At 43.6% G+C, this 17,083-nt stretch overlaps 1 protein-coding gene across 2 annotated transcripts; it reads right to left on the bottom strand.

Annotated features, from left to right (window-relative positions):
- Positions 1-793: 793 nt before the first annotated feature.
- Positions 794-16,636, bottom strand: cgna (cingulin a). 2 transcript variants are annotated; one of them, XM_085801266.1, is made up of 20 exons: positions 16,440-16,636; positions 10,436-11,354; positions 10,251-10,321; positions 10,059-10,128; positions 9,863-9,958; positions 8,962-9,083; positions 8,573-8,684; positions 8,116-8,328; positions 6,912-7,060; positions 6,098-6,218; positions 5,786-5,998; positions 5,454-5,675; positions 5,116-5,364; positions 4,795-4,965; positions 4,380-4,541; positions 3,683-3,856; positions 3,405-3,523; positions 2,860-2,968; positions 2,572-2,735; positions 794-2,004 (listed from the first exon to the last, which is right to left on the bottom strand). In XM_085801266.1, the coding sequence occupies exons 2-20, from the start codon at positions 11,351-11,353 to the stop codon at positions 1,869-1,871; spliced, it is 3,591 nt and encodes a 1,196-aa protein (XP_085657392.1). In that variant the 5' UTR covers position 11,354; positions 16,440-16,636; the 3' UTR covers positions 794-1,868. The 2 variants fall into 2 exon arrangements, with proteins under 2 accessions (XP_085657392.1, XP_085657391.1); XM_085801265.1 differs by having other exon boundaries at positions 10,251-10,348; positions 16,440-16,634.
- Positions 16,637-17,083: the final 447 nt, after the last annotated feature.

Genomic DNA, 17,083 nt, shown 5'->3' on the forward strand with positions numbered 1-17,083 from the left:
ATTTTACTGTAGAACTGGGGTGTGTATTATTGAACAAAGAGTTTGATGTAGGTAATAAACTAATTTACTTCCTCCTCGATCACCTAGCACAGAAGGACTGACCTTCATACGAATGTGTGGACAGGTGACCTTTATTTTAAACTGTGGGAAGAAAGCCAGTAACGTCTGACTCCTTCTGATAGTGGCAACTGTACATGAATGAGGAAGTTGTGTATCCAAAAAACTTTAACAATTAAAACTGTTGATTACCATTCTGTGATTATGACAAAAGTAATACATATAGATCAATTCAACTTTATAGTTTTATTGTTTCTATATTGAAATGCAATAGAAAAAAAAAAAATCAAATTTGTGAAATACAGTTACAATGTGAAACTTTCCAGGCAACAATTACAGTATATACCAGCTTCTTTAATTCATATTTAAACTCAACTGTCTAAATCTAAATCACTTGTACCAGTTTCCATTTTTTTTGCTACAATTACATTATAACAAAATGTAAAACAATTATAACTTCAACTGATTGTTCAAAGTGTTTACAAAGCCATCTTAATACTCCAAAAAAAAATCTACAAATGTTAAATATAAACACTTTACAAAAAATCATTCTGATAATAACAAGTGGCATACAAATTTATTATTATTTTTAGCTATTTTAAGGCATCGTAATGAAATGACAGCATTTGTGTTTCACTGAAATAATATAAGGGAATGCATAGACATTGTGCAGCTTCAACAAATACATTTGTTAAGTATCTGAAAGAGAAGATATTTGGCCGTTGATTTATTTTAAAAGTAGAAAATTACTTTGAGATTTCTCCTGACAAAGGAAAGGTGTTTTGTTTACCAAGACCTCTCTCTCTATCCTTGAAGTTATGAACAATAAAAACAAAAAGTCTAAAGGTCTGTCATACCATTTGCTACAAAACAGTGACTTGCTAGGAGCAACAGTTAAATTCATTTTAATCTGTGTAGTACAAAGAGATTTCTGTCACATTTGTGACATTTGTGCTATTTATCACAAGTTTGGAGGCAGATGTGTTCCCGCTCAAGATAATTAATTCAGGATTTGATTAGTGACATTGTGTTTAATTGCATCATTCAGAATCAGAGTCCATTCACTGTGTACCGTGTGACACTGATGACTGGAAAGTGGAGTAAACTTACTGTAAAACACAGGACAGACATATTACATACAGTACTTAAAATATATACACAAAATCTATATTTTTTGTCATCTCATTCAATAAACATCATTTGTCACATTTGAACCATTAGATCTGGTTTCTCATTAACAGCATAAGCATCAAATTGTTGTATTGCTTGCAGTTTCAGCCACTTGTGGTTTATCATAAAGTACCCAGTGTCAGCATCAAGTCTGTGTTCATCAGTGGTTCTACCTAAGTTTTGTGCACTCTACAGAGTTTATGAGTTCAGTCAGCTGACAGCTGTGCTACAGGGAAAACTTTACATATAGACTGTTGACACCAGGAAATGATGAAAATACCTTTTTACTATCCAGTCAAAGCTTGACAGAGTACCGTAAGTGCTTGACTTGACAGTCTTAACTGTAAATTGTTTATGATGAATTGGGGTTTTACTATGTGTTGAAATGGAGACATAACAACAGTACTGTGGAAAACATCTGTTTACACCGACTGAATTCCCTGACATGGAGAGGATGTTTTGTTTCCTTCCATTCACTAGTGTGGAAAATCATTCCCGTACTAACCTCTACTATATGTAAATTCATCTCCTTGTTCCCTGTACCCCTCCCTCATTGTCTGTAGTGCTAGTGTACGCTTTTTTTTTTTTTTTTACTTGGCAGTGTGACATTTCCCCACCTCATCCTGCCTCCACAGTTCAGTTCAGCAGGAGCTGGTCTGGAGGTTGCCCTCAGTGAGGATGGAGGTGATGGTGGACGCGTCGTAAAGGCTGTCGTCGTCATCTGAGCTGAGGGCTGATGAATCCAGAGTTGGACGCATTGCTGCCTGAGTCTTCCTCCTGTTAAACATCATTATGATTACTGTCATAGTTAGAAACTGAAACGCACAGTTGCTTTAGCTTTTGAGTCTCAGTGCCGGCAGATGATCACAGCGCTCCCTCTGCTGGCAACATGAGGGAACAACATGCTGGTGGAAGCATGTCTGGAATTTAATTTCCCCCCGCGGCGCCTGAGTAATGTGCCGTCTTAGTTTAATGAAATACCTTTTCACATGTGGCTGATTGCTCATACGTTTTACACACACGTCACAGTGTGAAATACTGCACCCCAGGGAGACTGGGTGAATCTCCACCTGGTGTCTCTAATTGTGTGGAATAGCTGAATAATCCGAGTTCACCGGCAATTGCATCATTCACATTTCAGATTAATAGATTCTGTGACATAAGCAGGAGGAGAAACTGTGTCTCACACACACACATACACACACACACACACCCGCCCACACAGCTGTGATAATCAGGCTGCCAGTAGGTGTCTTGCACAATCTTTCCTAAGAGTTCATAGCGAGTAACAAATTGGATGAGAAGCAAAAGAAAAAATATCAAAGACAAAGGAAGGATGCTTACTTGAGCTCAGCCTCCAGAGCAGTGACTCTGGTCTGCAGAGCCTCTTTGAGCTCCACCTGTTCCTCCATGTCTCTCTGAGCTTTTCTTCTGAGCGCATCTGTCCTTTCCAGCTCTGTCTCTCCTTCATCCACCTGCCTCTTCAGGGCCTTCACTCTCAGAGTGAGCTGAGGGTGTGATATAAGGTTAGACTGTGGTTTCGCCAACTGTGTGTTCTTTGTATGATGCAGACATTGTTTTGTTTGTGTAAATTCAGCAAACTGACATAATATAGAAGGTAAATGTGTATACCTGGTCTCTCTGCTCAGTGTGTGTGTGTCTCTCCTCATCCAGCGTCAGATTGAGCTCTTTAAGTTTCCTCTCCAGACGACGCTGAGACGCCAACACAGAGTTCTTCTCTCTTCGTATACAAGAGCAAAACATGTTTATGACTAACACACAGCTGCTGCCATCATGCCCTTAAGGAAAACATTTGCCATGTCATTGCTCCCATTAAAGCTGCTAAGTAGCAACATGTGGGAGTCTGGATTTGTATGTGCATATCTATATTAGTATTAAGCAGAATATATTAGACAAAGGGCATGTTTCCTGAGCCAGCACTCTCCTGTCTGATGAGCACAAACCTTCTATAAATGTCTCAAGCCAAATCAAAGTCAAATCACATCGAACTTGATGTTACAGCCAAAACATGATTTCTATCATTTAGATTTAGCATGAAATATTATATAATCAAAAACTCCTAAGCCAGATATGCACCCAGTTTTATGGCAATCTCTTTAAAAAAACATTTATATTGATAGAAGTTCATTTTCAAACAACTTTCTGTCGCACTGTACCTCTCCTCAGTGCGTAGTTGTTCTTCAAGGTCTTGGATCTTGTTTTCCAGCTGGGAGACTCCTGCTGAGGAACGGGTCTGGCCCTCCATGTCAGCCACACGACTCCTCAGCTCCTTCAGCTGCCGGCACAGACACAGACAAACACAAGTGGAGAGTTAAGAGAAGGACAAGAGTTAGCCTTTCACCTAAATGCTGCATTTATAGACAATAGACAAGTGCAGGGAGTACAAAGTGTATTGGCAGACTTCATGACTTCTGACATGTCAGAAAACACATACATGTCTCTCCATGGCGTTCTTGTCCAGCTCCAGGTCCTGTTTGGAGGATCTCTCCTGCATGAGCTCAGAGCGGAGCTGATCGATCTGGTCTCTGCTCCTGGTCACCCGATCCGTCAGCATCTCCACGCTGCTTTTCTCCTCCTCCAGCTCCAGCTCCATCCGCTTCAGCTTGTCCTGACAGAGACGACACAAGATCAACTTCACTGGGTGCTCAGAAGGGGGAGACGAAATATCAGTGGATTTTATTCCATTTTGCACATAAGTAAAATTCCCCTAAAGGTTTCAGGGTCACACAACTCATGTTTAACACTGTTTATCATCTTGGCCCCTTGTGCTCCTTCAACATGCCTCTGAGCATCTTCACACAACTGATGATCCACAAGCAGACAACAAATATTGTTTAAATATGCACATATTTGAGACCAATCATCATCATAAACTGAAGACAATGATCTATACATGGACTCTCAGATTATGATTTTCCTACATTTGACACAAACTTTTGCCCAGTACATGGAGCATATGTGCAGGACACAAGTCTATATGTTTGATTTCGAGATTAGCATATGGGTGAATAAACATGCACAGACTATTTGCAGTCTGTGAAGAACGTGACTATTGATAGCTGGGATGTCTGTAGTCATGGTGAATTTTCCCACATGGTTTATCCAGGTGAGGGCAGGTGCACTTCTCTTACCTCCAGGATGCGAACCTCCCGGGATTTCTCATTGTGGTTGTTTTTGCCGGCCTCCACCTCTCCCTCAAGGTGGCGCAGTCTGTTGGTGAGAAGCTCTTTATCCAGCTGGTGGTTGTCTCTCTCCTCGCATACGAGCAGGAGCTCCTTTTTCAGCCGTGACATCTAGAGATTAGATTTATCATAATATTAGAAACAGTCATGCCGGACTGAATGTTCATCATGGGAAAAAAATATGTGTGCAGCATTGCATGAATCCGTTTTGCATGAACACAATCAGTCAAGCATGAACCATGAATATTATGTGTCAAAACTATTCGACACGTTCAGACCAGACATGATTTTCATAATGAAAACAAAACCAGGGCCAAACAAGAGAGTAAACATGCACACAAACACTTAGAACACAAACACGTACTTCTTCCTCCAGTCTCCTTAGATTTGCGTGGCTTTTTTCCAGCTCCGTCTGAGCGTCGTTTCCGTGACGTTGCACCTCGTGCATTTCCTTGCGTGCCCTTTCCCTCTGCTCCTCCAGCTGAACCCTGAGAGCCTGTGCCTCCTCTCTTGAGGATGCGGTCAGAGACTCATACTGACAGGGAGAGGGGACAAAGCACAAAACAAAGAGGATGAATATTTTGTGCTGTGTCCTCTAATGAGCATTTGGCCGCCCCAGGCTGCATGGGCTTCTCATCAGTTGCAAAAGGTACAAAAGGGGTCTCTCTCTGGTTTTTTTTTTTACCTCTTTATTGAGCTTCTCTAGAGCTTTCCCCTGCTGTCGTTTGGTCTCCTCCAGCTGGTTGATGGTCTGTTTGAAAGTCTCCTTGTCTTTTTCTGTGTCCTCCAGGCGCAGGCTGAGCTCCCGGTGCTCTTGGTTCAGTCTGGAGGTTTTTCTCTTGGCCTCATCGAGCTCAGATCTCAGGCCCCTCACCTCAGAGTGTAGAGCGAGTTCTGCCTCTGAACTCTCTGTGGCGTTGGTCTGCAGCTGAGCCTGAGGAAACCACAGAGGACTTCCAGTTAAAGTTGCCTACAGATAATACACCGAGCTAAATGGTGTTGTTCGTGGAGATGCAACATTACCTCCAACCGTGAGAGTTTCTCTTTGAGACGTGTGTTGGCCTCGTGCTGCTCCTGCTCAGAATCCTGGAGTGACTTTATGTCCAGCTGAGCTCGACTGAGATGTGTTTTACTGACCCCAAGTTCCTCCTCGGTCAGTGAGAGTTTCTCTCTGAGCTGACTAGCTTCGGTTTGAGCCTCGCCAAACTTCTGCTCCAGCTCTGAGACGGTGGCTGGGTCTGGGAGCTACAGACAGAAAGACAAAGAAAGGATTCAGGCTAAAAATACAAGAGAGATGTCTATGCAAATATTTCCACCACATACATGTCAACACTCTTCAGAGAGTTTAAACTCACCCGTTTGTTTTTCTCCTGAGCCCTAGCAAAGTCATCTTTGGCCCTCTGTAATTGGTCCTTTAGCCTGTCAATCTCATACTTCAACTCTGCCTCTTGGCTCTGGTGATTTTTTTTTATGGAGATGACTTCCAGGACTTTCTTGTCGTAGTCTGTCCTGGACTTCTCCAGCTCAGTCTTTGCCTTCTGCAGATCAGCACTGCATCGCTGGACCTCCTAAAACAGAAACACGAACAATTTGATGGTAAAAAATGTTTTTTTCATACTCACCCGTGCATCATCGGTGGTGCAAAGCTGTGAGTGTGTTTACTGCACCTGGTTTAGAGAGTTTGTCTGGCTGGGGTCTGGCATCTGTTGTTTCATGGAGTTGACTTTATCCTGGAGCTCCTTCAGTTCCTCCTCAAACTCCTCTTTTTCCAGACGAGCTTGCAGGAGTCTGAAAAATGTGGGGTTGTATATACATGAATCACGACAAGTGAGTGTAATTTAATTTGACATGGTCAACAAGCAAAGTAAGTCATCATTTAATCTTTAACAGGAACAGGAACAGAACAGGAAATAAATCAGCATTCACTGTAACAACATAACAATCAGACACATTCACTGACAGCAAGTCTACTATATATTTGGCTAAACAGAGACAACTAAGACGATCCACACCTCTCCCTGTGTCTTTATTCTTCCTGCTTGTACACAGTATCAGTCAGTGAACTCTCGTGGATTAGGGAGTTCATGGTCTATAATTGAACTTGGATCATATGAACACTGGACAGTCAGGAAGTAGGGTAGTAAGTGTAGATGGCCTTGACACTACAGTGAGACAGGTGTTAGCACAGCTAGCCACATCTACAGCTCTGCATGTCTAAATACGAATGCTGTTTAATTAGTGACTCTCACGGTGTTTCAGGGTTGCTGGGGGGCTCTCTGACAGAGAGAGGGAGAAACATTGACCAGGTAGAATGAAAGAGAAGAGATGGACACGCATTAGTAGTACAGCAGGTGCAAAATGAAATGATGTAAAGAGAGAGATAAAACCCATGTTCATGTCAACACTGAAAACCCCAAAGCCAGGTAAGTAATGAATTCACTTTCTAGTCAGTATGTTATGTTTAAATGTCTATAGACTCACTCTTGCTTAGTTGTTCTTAGTTCATCTCTGGTGGCATGAAACTGCTCCATCCAGTGGCTGCTCTCATCTCTACAGTCCTCCAGCTGCTGCTGCAGAGAGCGAACTGATGCATTGACACGTAACCGCTCAGCTTCAATTCCTGCGTGAGACTAAAACAGGAGACAGAGGGACTGAGAACATAAAGTAACATATCCCCTCCGTTTCATAAGTAGTATTCCCAGTGCAGTCAGACCGCTTCACAGAGAACTCATTAGCATTATCTCATCTGAAGAGGTCAAGTTTAAGACACAGCATCTCCTCTATAGACATCCCCGTGTTCGTGTCCTGAGGCCAGCACCACAGAACTCAGAGAACTTGTTCACATAGACTCATGGACTCTCTTTATAAAAGTTATTGTAATTGGGAGTATATAACCAGTGTTTCCCCGACCGTTCTGTTGGCCCCCTTGAAAAATGGGAAATCTAGGAGCCAATCGCGGTCCGAGCGGACCTGTGGGTCTGACTAGTCCAAAACAGTTGGAGCCCGGTGCTATTCTCCCTCTGCCATCTGATTTCTAAATACCAGCGCCCACCCTCAAAAACCGATCACATGAATGCGATGCAGGCTTTGGGGGCGCGGAATCGCGGATGCGTGTGTCTTTCAGAATAAAATCAAAGCCGAGTCGTTTTTCCCCCCTTATACGTCTATATAAGTTAGTTTAGAGGCTAAATCGAAATTACGCTTGCAAGCCCCCCCTGAACGGACTCATCCACCCCCCACCCACCTAAGACATAAAAGCTAAGGGCAACACTGATAACTACAACTACAATATCATTACAATATCATTACAACCATTTTCTGCAGATTCCACTCACCAACAGCCACGTGATGCGCAAAGCAACTTTTATTTTTCATTAGATTGTCAAATGTATTGAAAAGTATATCTACACTTTGAAACTACTTCAATTTAATTTAAAATATACTGCAGTATGTGTGTATCCCTTTGAAACAGCTGTGACTCCTGTAAATAACTATCAATAAGAAAGCTCACTGCAAGTCAAGTTGAAAATGTCGTCTCTGGAAAGGCAGAAACCATAAAAGGCATGAAAGATTGTTTTTTTTTTCTGTTGAAAGGATGGAGGGCCTGCTGTCAAGAGACCAATTTGTGACCAATTTGTGTCCAAACTTCATTTCTCAAACGTGAGTGAGGCAAGTGTGTACACACCTGAGACACCTGCTCCATGCTGCTGCGGAGCTTTTCCATGTCGGCGCTGTACTGCTCTCTGAGGACCTCTATCTCTTTGTCATGTGTCGCCACCTCCTCCTTCAGTGCTCCTTTCAGAGCCGTTAGCTCCCTCTCTCTCTGTCTCAGCGCCTCCTCCAGCTTCTGTTTCGTCTGGCTGACCTCCATCAGCTGTGCCTGACAAGACACCAGGTCCTGCAGACACAGGAAATGCACTGGCATTAACTTGATACCTCGGCATACTGATGTTATTGAAAAGTTAATGTTTCCTTCAACTGCAAACGCTTTTTCAGCCAGTCAAACGGAAAATACGATGCCAGATAATAAAAAGACAGTCTTGAGAAGCAGTTTAGTCATTCTTTAAATCCAACAGTGAGGTGAGATAATTTCTGCCTATGTAACTATGTAGGTGCTTTGTGAGATCATGTTTCCGTGGTACCGTCTTGTTGCCTCCATCTCTTCTCAGTTCATCCTGAAGCTCAGCCAGCTGGTCCTCCATCTCCCTGGCCCGGGCCTCAGCATTCTCCCTGTCCATACGCAGCTGAGTCAGCCTGCGAGGAAAAGAGGGCATACACATTACTCAATGATTCTTTGGATTCAAATGACTATGACATGCTTGTTTGGCTTTGTGAATAAGATACAGTAAGTGCTTGTTCATGGTATTGTGTGGAGGGTGTGCTTGAAAACAAAGTGGGGCTGTCATTTCCCAGCTTACTCCTGGCCACAAAGACCCGCATAAACAATGGCGTTGCGCTCCTTCCCGCTTTCCTCTGTGGATGGGTGTGTGGTTTAGAGTGTGTGTGTGTGTGTGTGCTGCTTTGCGCTCACTCTGATTGTGTTTCATTTAATTCTGTCTTCTTCCGGTCCAGCAGCTCCTGGAGTTGCACATTTTCATCCAGACAGGACTCCAGCTCAGCTTTCAGGGCCGGATCAGAATTGCTTACAGAGCTCTACATGCGAGCAGACATGATGAATAAATGAGAGCGGTGAAACATTAGACTTCAGGTAGCTTTGCTGGCATAAACAATGGGCTTTTAGGAAATGCTAAAGCAGTCTTGAATTTGCCCACCGATCAATATGCATGAGGGATTAAGTTCTTAGGAGCTATTAGAGATTAAGACCTGCCCAAGTTCCTTAAACCAACATATGATGAGTCATTATTGGAGTTAGATTATTGTGTGCGTGCACCTCTGACCAGGCCAGAGAGCTTTAGGGATTAATCAAAGGATTAATCTCAAGCACACTCCAAGGAACCCCCCTCAGCCCTCCTGGTTAGATTAGTTAAAATGACATTAAAACTCTGAGGACACTCTGAGGGACTATTTCCCTCCCTTTATAGTCAGTGCTCATTCTAAGGAGACTTGGATGAGTATTCATGTGTGGAGTCTGTGTAATCAGAGCTCAGTTAAAGTGGCAAGTTCCTCTCTGGATGTTAAATCCTCTGGTGGCAGCCAGTGCCACTCAGCCACCTGAACCTCGGGAGGCTTGGTCGGTCAAAGCACCAAAACACTACAGTAACACACACAACACAAAACACACATTCTCTACCAGTCTTCCCCAGCCCTACACTGAACCAGGCTCTTTAGAAAGACTGATTTCAACGACTAACCCCAACAACTAGAAAAGAGGAAGCATTCTGGGCACACACTGAATGTTGATGACAGTTAGAGCTATGATCTATGAACCCGTACCTTTAGCACTGATTATAAACATTTAAATAGTTGCTTACCCTTCTCTCCTCTTGCAGCGCAGCTTGTAGTTCCGCCAGTTTTCTCTCAAACTCTCTCCTTTCTCTCATCCACTCTTCCCTCGGCCCTTCTTTGGACTGTAAGAGGTTTTAAGGGGACACATATACTCTATGTAAGCAGTTTGCCCGTACCATTTCTTTGTCTGACAGAAATAGACGTGCTCTAAGAAAAACAAACCTTTATATTTTGAATTCTCTGGCAGATGAGCTTGACTTTGTGCTTAGTGATGACATCGCTATCTTGAGTCCTGTTGGAAGATCAAAAAGGCAAAACATAACCGTTTAATATTAATTCAACAATCTATCAGCACTTCACTGTGACACCTAATTTAAAGCAAGAAGGGGATAAAGGTGACATGGAGGTCCGTACCCTTGTCTCAGGATGTTGTATATAGACTGCATGAACTGCTCCTCCTCACTGCTCATGTCCGCACTCTGACCCTGGTCCAGCAAAAGGTCAGGGGTCACCTTAAGACATAGATCAGAAAACTGCTCTTGCACATTTGCATGCTGTGTGGTGTTTGGAGCACTCTGAAAATCAGTTTTCATTCTTACTTGTGCCTCGGTCAGACCGGCCGGCGGTGCAGCCACTGGAGTGTGTCTCCCTGGTGAAGACCACTGGTTGGTGGAGTGTCCAGGAAACGTGGTGGGAGCGTCCTGGCTGCGTCCCAAGCTGCTGTGAGTTGAGGATGGAGGTGAGGTGTAGGGTTTGGAGGCGAGGCTGGGAGATGTAGCTCTGGGACCCTGCTGTTGAGGCGGAGGGCCTTTCTGCTGGACCCCGGTGTTAGCACCATCAAACCTGTTTACTAGTCTGTTAACAGCAGTCTGTCTCTGATTAGAGTGAAACTCATTTGTTTGCTGAGGAGGGTCAGGGTGCCCCCGAGTACCCCGCACAGATCCCAGTGATCCGTTGAGCCCCTCCTGACTGGAGCCGTCCCACATTTCCCTCTCCATGCCCCTCTCTCTACCACTGACGTGCCGAGGGTGCTCCCTCTCCTCTCTCACTCCCAATCCTCCATCCAGGTTCCCATAACTACCGGACTTTCCATCCCCTGGTGGTCGGGACAGCTGGAAATCTTCATTGTCTGCATCTCTGTCCAGTAGTGACCCATGGGACTGGGCCCGGCGCAGCGCCCCGCCCTGCCCTCCTCCAGTTCCTCCTCCCACATCTGCCCCCTGCGCTCCCGCCTCCGCCCTCTCTCTCCTCCGGGGAAGGCTGCTGTAGCCGGACGGGTACTGGGTCTTGAGCTGGACTCCATACGAGTCTCCTTTCTGCCCGTCCTTTAGGACCACGTACGGCTGGCCAGCGATACCCTGCACCCTGACCGCCACGCCGTATTTGGAGGTGGGCTTAGGCTTGGGCTTGGGCTGGGGCGCCGGCTGCCCCCCACCAGTGTCACAGAGGTCATTGATGAAGCGGATCTGGACGCCGTAGTCCACTGGGGTCTTCCGACCTGGGGATGGTGTGCTCATGCTGGCGACAGAGAAGAGATCAGGGTCAAGAGGAGATGAAGGACCCACATGCTGCCTCAGACTACCAGGCTCCAGATTGGCTTTAGAAAACTGTTACATTATATTTTATTCATGTGACAGAAACTACTGTTCACGACACAACATTTTTTTTCCCTGTACAACCCGACCCCACAACAATGGACAACCTGTTCTACCACTTTAAACAGGTCATTTAAAACCAAAACAAACAATAAGAGGTTGTTATTTTCATGATGTCTGTATTCCATACTTTCCATATAAAAATTACTGAAGAACTTGGTGCTACACTGACACTGACATCAGCCAGGTTGATGTATGAGCTGATATTAGCTTACTGTACTTGCACTTGTCAGCTGATAAGAAGTACATGAAACTGCAGTATAGAAAAGTCCAAGTCCATTTGCAGTAACCTGGAAACAGTGTGTTTCTATTAGGGTCTGTTTTAAGATTGTTCAAAAACAATTGCAATTGGCTGTTATGATGTGAATTCATTCCCCCAAAATGTTTCTATTATCAATATCAGTATCAGCCTCAAAACCCCAGATTCAGGGATGTAGAAGATAGGAGGAGAAAGAAAAAAACAGAAGGTTAACAGAAAATCTCTCTCCTGTAATCTATAAAATAAGAAAATCAACCTAGCAGCTCATTAGCATGCAGCTTTGAAACATCACAACCTTGTCAGACAATGACACAGATTTATAAGCGGTGACACTTGGTTTCTGGCTCGGCTGCTTGTGTGGACTTTGTACTCAGTACACTCCATTAGTCATTAACCTGAGAGCACACACCCACATATCACTCTCCCCTTGTACCAAGGACCAACTGAGCCTTTCCCAACTTTTGGAAGCGTCCCAGCCAGATACCAAAACAAATTCCCCTGACAAAACTTTGGCAGCGTGAACGCAAGAAGGCATCAGAGGAAACAGTCGAGACCTTCTCATTCTTTCCACTAAAATTTTTCACTTTTTTTTTGTTTTCATGACTCCCTAATCCTTCCACTTTACGATACTCTGATAGTACTGGATGAGTAACTCTGAAACTATTCCTCTTTCACCGTAACTGATCACACCTACTACGTCAAGGTTTTGCCACATGTCACTGCCAGCCTGAATTAACACTCACAGTCCTGTTAAGCGCTAAACTTTCCTGGTATTACATCCACTGACTGATGGTGCCTCGTGTTAACCAACACTGTAAGATCCCATCCCCTGTGTCATTACAACGATATGGTTCATTAAGCCCATTTTAAACCTATTACAACACTCCCTCGTGACCTCTCCGCCCTGCACCTTTCACTTCCTCTCAACAGCTTTCCAAGGTGAGAGACAGGGAGACGGACAGGGAGGGTGACGTGAAAGAGAGAGGGGGAGAGAGAGAAAAGCTTTTCTTCTCTTATCAGTGCCTTGTGTGATAAAATCCAAAGTCGAGCTGTTCCTGTGAGCAACCCTCCCCCTCATTCACAGAAAGAGCTGACTGCTAAAGTTAACATCAAAATGATAACTCTATTTTGTATCTGTATGTTTTTGAACACACATTTGCATTTCTATACAGATTTTGGAAGATGTTTGGCACCATCAACATTAGATGCAGTCACAGTTAGCAAGGTGAGCTAAGATGTATGACACAGTACATGCTCCTCACTGTGAAAGTGAACACAACTTGGTAAAGGTAATGGTCTGGGCTGACAGTGAATGGAGCAACGTCATTCGAGATGTCTCTAATGACCTTTCGAGGCATCTGTGCACTCGTGGCATCACATAAGCGTCGTCTGCAGACAGACTTGCGCCAGTTCAGTCGATTTTTCTTCCACCCTCTGGGAACCGCAGAGGAAGCACCACGTCACAAAACGTTTGTGAAGTCGTGCGTGAGGTCGGCGGCCCACTGCCTTCACACCAAGGTCAAGCAAACATGTCATGCACTGATGACTGCGGGACAGATACGCCATGTGGGGGATCTGGGGGGATCTGTAGAGTCCGAGCCAAGAGTAGGTCAGATTATGATAAACTTAGAGAAAAGCTGCAAAGCATGAAAAGATCACTCTCTTAATATCTTTTCATCGGCATTTCTTAATATGTTTTATGTCACAGAGGATGAACACATTGCCAGCTTCACATGGGGGTGGAGGGGGAACCCATCCTATTGTCCTGCTGATGTGGGGCGGAAAATGAGGGCAACAATTCTGAGAATGCCAAAACTATTCCCGACCTCTTTCGTTCACTGCCTTGCATTGTCTTTAATTACAAGTTTGTTTCAACATTGACATTGTTGTCCCTATAAAGCCCCCTTCTAGGTTTCTCCAGAAACCTAATTTATTTACATACCTCTCTAAAAATGATCCTTGTGGTAGATAATGTTTAAGTATTTGCTGATTTTCTTCATATAACATGATAGTAAATTGAATTTCTTTGAGTTATGGACTGTTGTCGTATTGGTCGTACAACAAAACGTCAACATAGGCTTCATTTGACCATATCCTAACATTTATACACCAAATAATTAATCAAGGTAATGACAGAAAGATGAATCAATAATGAAAAGAAGTCGTATTCACTGGGTTGCAGTTCTCAGCTTCTTTTAGCAGGCCGTCTTTTGCCCAGCTTAAAGTGTATCTGGTGATTTTTGGATTCTCTTGCCAGTCATGTTACCCCTGCAGTGACTCTGACGGGCCTCCGCCTCTGGCCTCAAATTGAATTTCTCGCACAGTAAATTGAATTGGAGCTACTTCCCTGTTAAGATCCAAGATGGGATGGAAAATATAATTAGAAGATTAGCGGGTGTGGAGAGAAATGAAACAACAGCAATGTGTGGAGTCATGAAAATGCCTCTGCTGACTCACAGACTCATTTTGGTTCATATGATGGGATCATCTCGGGCCTAGCTTAAAATTGATACAGAAAGAGATAGCAGCAGCTCTGGAGGAGTCACAAGTTATTCCAGGACTAAAACACTGACACAATATAACTAATGAATCCATCCAACATCCTGCTTTGTATCTTATAAGAGTCAATACTGTACGTTATGCGTTTCCTACATCTACAAAGAATGTGAATATTACTATGGTCCAAGTTCTGTCATTGATGCATTAACTATGTTTTATCAGAAAATGTTTCACTAGTTTGACGACATGCATCTGCTGAGGATGACTAAAAGAGATTAAGTTGACACTGCTGGAAAAAGCTAATGTGGTTTTTATGTCAACCTGCTGCGTTCAAATTCAGTCCACAACAGACAAACAGCAAAAACTCACATTTGAGAACAATTATATTTTTACTTACTACTTGCTTAGCAGAAATTAAATTGCCAAACAATTTTGATAATCAATGAATTGCATTGTTAGAAATTCTTATGGGAAAAAATGCCAAAGATTTGACTCTCCAAGCTCCTCAAATCTGGACTGGATACTCTTCTTTGTCATAAATGAAATGAACTATCGGGTTTCGACTGACAGCTGAGGGTGACACCTTGGTCTCTGAGAAATTGTAACAAGCATGTTTACTGTAAACTTTCAGGCTTTTTATGGAGAACATAAATGAAGATTAGATGATTAATTGATCATAAATCTTCAGTTGCAGCCCTATAGATGACAGACAAATTGATACATTGACTATTGGACCCTCTTATAGTTTTTACAGCATCCTATAAAGCCAAGGTGGCCTACAACTCATTAAACAGCAGTTTGCCCCCTTTTCTCCAGGTGAATCGTTAAGTTTTACTGGCACAGAGAGAAAAATGTGGAGATGCAAGTAGCAGCGATGGACAGATCAGTAGCTCACACAACCTCTCTGTCTTTAAAGGACGGGCAGCCACTCAGTCGGTCCTCAGGGTATTCTCCCTCTCCATTACATTCTTGACATAAAACCAGGCCCTCATCCTCTCTACAGCGGTCAATCTCGCTTTCCAAACTTGCCACTGCTCCTCTTTCACGCTCAAACAAACAGCCATTTATTCCCCTATTTAAATCCAGAGGAGTTCATTGGCATAACAAAAGAGAGACTTCTGTGTTACCAAATAGTACACAAATGACACCATATTAGGAGCACATAAAAACGCCCCTCCCTTCCCTCACATTCCAGACACTTGTTTCTTTCTGTCCTATTCACTTAGACGGCTGAGTGTGTATGGGTGTGTGTGTGTGTGCGTGTCAGAGAGAGAGCGAAGGATTGAATTATGGGATTTTTTCTGCAAACTTGAGTGTTTGCACCTGTAGAATTGGACTAACCTCGATCACTGAGAATAGCACACCAACTACAGATTTGATTTTCTCCCATGTTTACTCTGTCTAATAAACAAAACCATGTCAGTGGTGGTGAATGATGCAGAGGTTCAACACTGTAATTAATCAAATTCATGACACAATCCATGAACCAACCATCTATTATTACCCACTTCCACAACTATAATCTGCAGTGACTCTCACCTGTGTCATCAATGTCATCCGACTCAAGCTTAATCTTGAAAAACATTTATACACAATATAAAAATCTGATTGCACAATAAGCTGTTTTATTATGATGATGCCTGAAACATGGTTACATTTGGAGTCACTGTGTTTTAAAATGTGTGTTTTTGTTTTCCAGTGATAAATCCCACTGGGACACAGCTAGGAGTCATACAGTAGGCTACCTGCTCTGAACTGAAACTGCTTTTCAATATGAATTCATTTGATATTTAGGTATATGTTTCTCTAGCAGAGATATGTTGCCAACCTGAAAGCATTGATAACTTAAACAAAACATTAACAGACACCTCTTTATCATATCACACGTCACACAACAGGCAAATCCAAGTATCCCAAAGTAACGTTAGCTGAGAGAGTAACTAGTCCCTGTCTTTCTCTCTCGACCCATCAGACTGACGTTAGCAACCGAGCTCAACTGGCAACCAGGGAAACCTCACGGTGACACAATAGTGTGAGAAATTACTACACAACTAACTTAAACAGACTAATAAGCGCACACAGAGCAGCAGAAAGCGTCTACGAGGAGAACAAGTGGGTGTCTGACAGGACGGGTCTGTCTGGCTTTGGCTGTCTGGCTGAGTGAAGTCCAAGACCAGCCGTAAAGTTTACCTCTTTCTCTCAAGTTATCTCTCCGCTCCTCTTTGACAGCTCGCCTCCTCCGTTTCCACGATAATTCAGATGTTTTCACAGACATCCATCAAAGTCCCGCTGAGAAAAGCGGGAGGGAAATAGCAATTCCTCCTCAAATTAGCACGGCAACAAGTTCATTATGCGGCGACTGCAACCTGTTACCTTTTGTCGACGATGTCAGTGTCCCGCCCAGCGCCACCGGAGGGAGCTCTGTGATTGGTCCAGAGCGCTGACGTAGGCGGGACTACAGATAGCGACCGCGTTTCCCATTGGTTAGATCTCTGCGTCAGTTAAGTCATTGTCTTGGACCAATTTGAGACCTTTTATCTGAAAACAAAAGGAAGATAGTTTTTACTCCAGTTACCAGACAAAAAAAAAAAAAAAAGCTACTGGTATGACACAGATAAAGGAAACGCTTTCCGGACCAGTGACGGGCCGGGGTTGAATACACACTGATGCCCCTGTGTGTTTATTTCTTAGATTTACCAGTAGATGGCGTACCCATATACAAGCTGGGGGACCAGCAGCATCAGGGCCTTGGGAAAAAGATCCACATCCCTGCAACAAGTGCACGACCTCCAAGAACATGAAGCTTAACGTGAAGGTAGTTTGATCTTTTTGCA

Source organism: Trachurus japonicus, chromosome 16 (assembly GCF_045865225.1).
Source record: "Trachurus japonicus isolate A0001 chromosome 16, Traja_1.0".
In the NCBI taxonomy this organism is placed as follows: Eukaryota; Metazoa; Chordata; class Actinopteri; order Carangiformes; family Carangidae; genus Trachurus; species Trachurus japonicus.

Coding starts and splice junctions, on each gene's coding strand:
- cgna (XM_085801265.1), bottom strand. CDS start 11,353: ATGAGCACACCATCCCCAGGTCGGAAGACCCCAGTGGACTACGGCGTC. Junction 8,685..8,961: donor TTAAATGAAACACAATCAGA/GTGAGCGCAAAG, acceptor TTTTCCTCGCAG/GCTGACTCAGCTGCGTATGG. Junction 6,219..6,911: donor CTAAGAACAACTAAGCAAGA/GTGAGTCTATAG, acceptor CACATTTTTCAG/ACTCCTGCAAGCTCGTCTGG.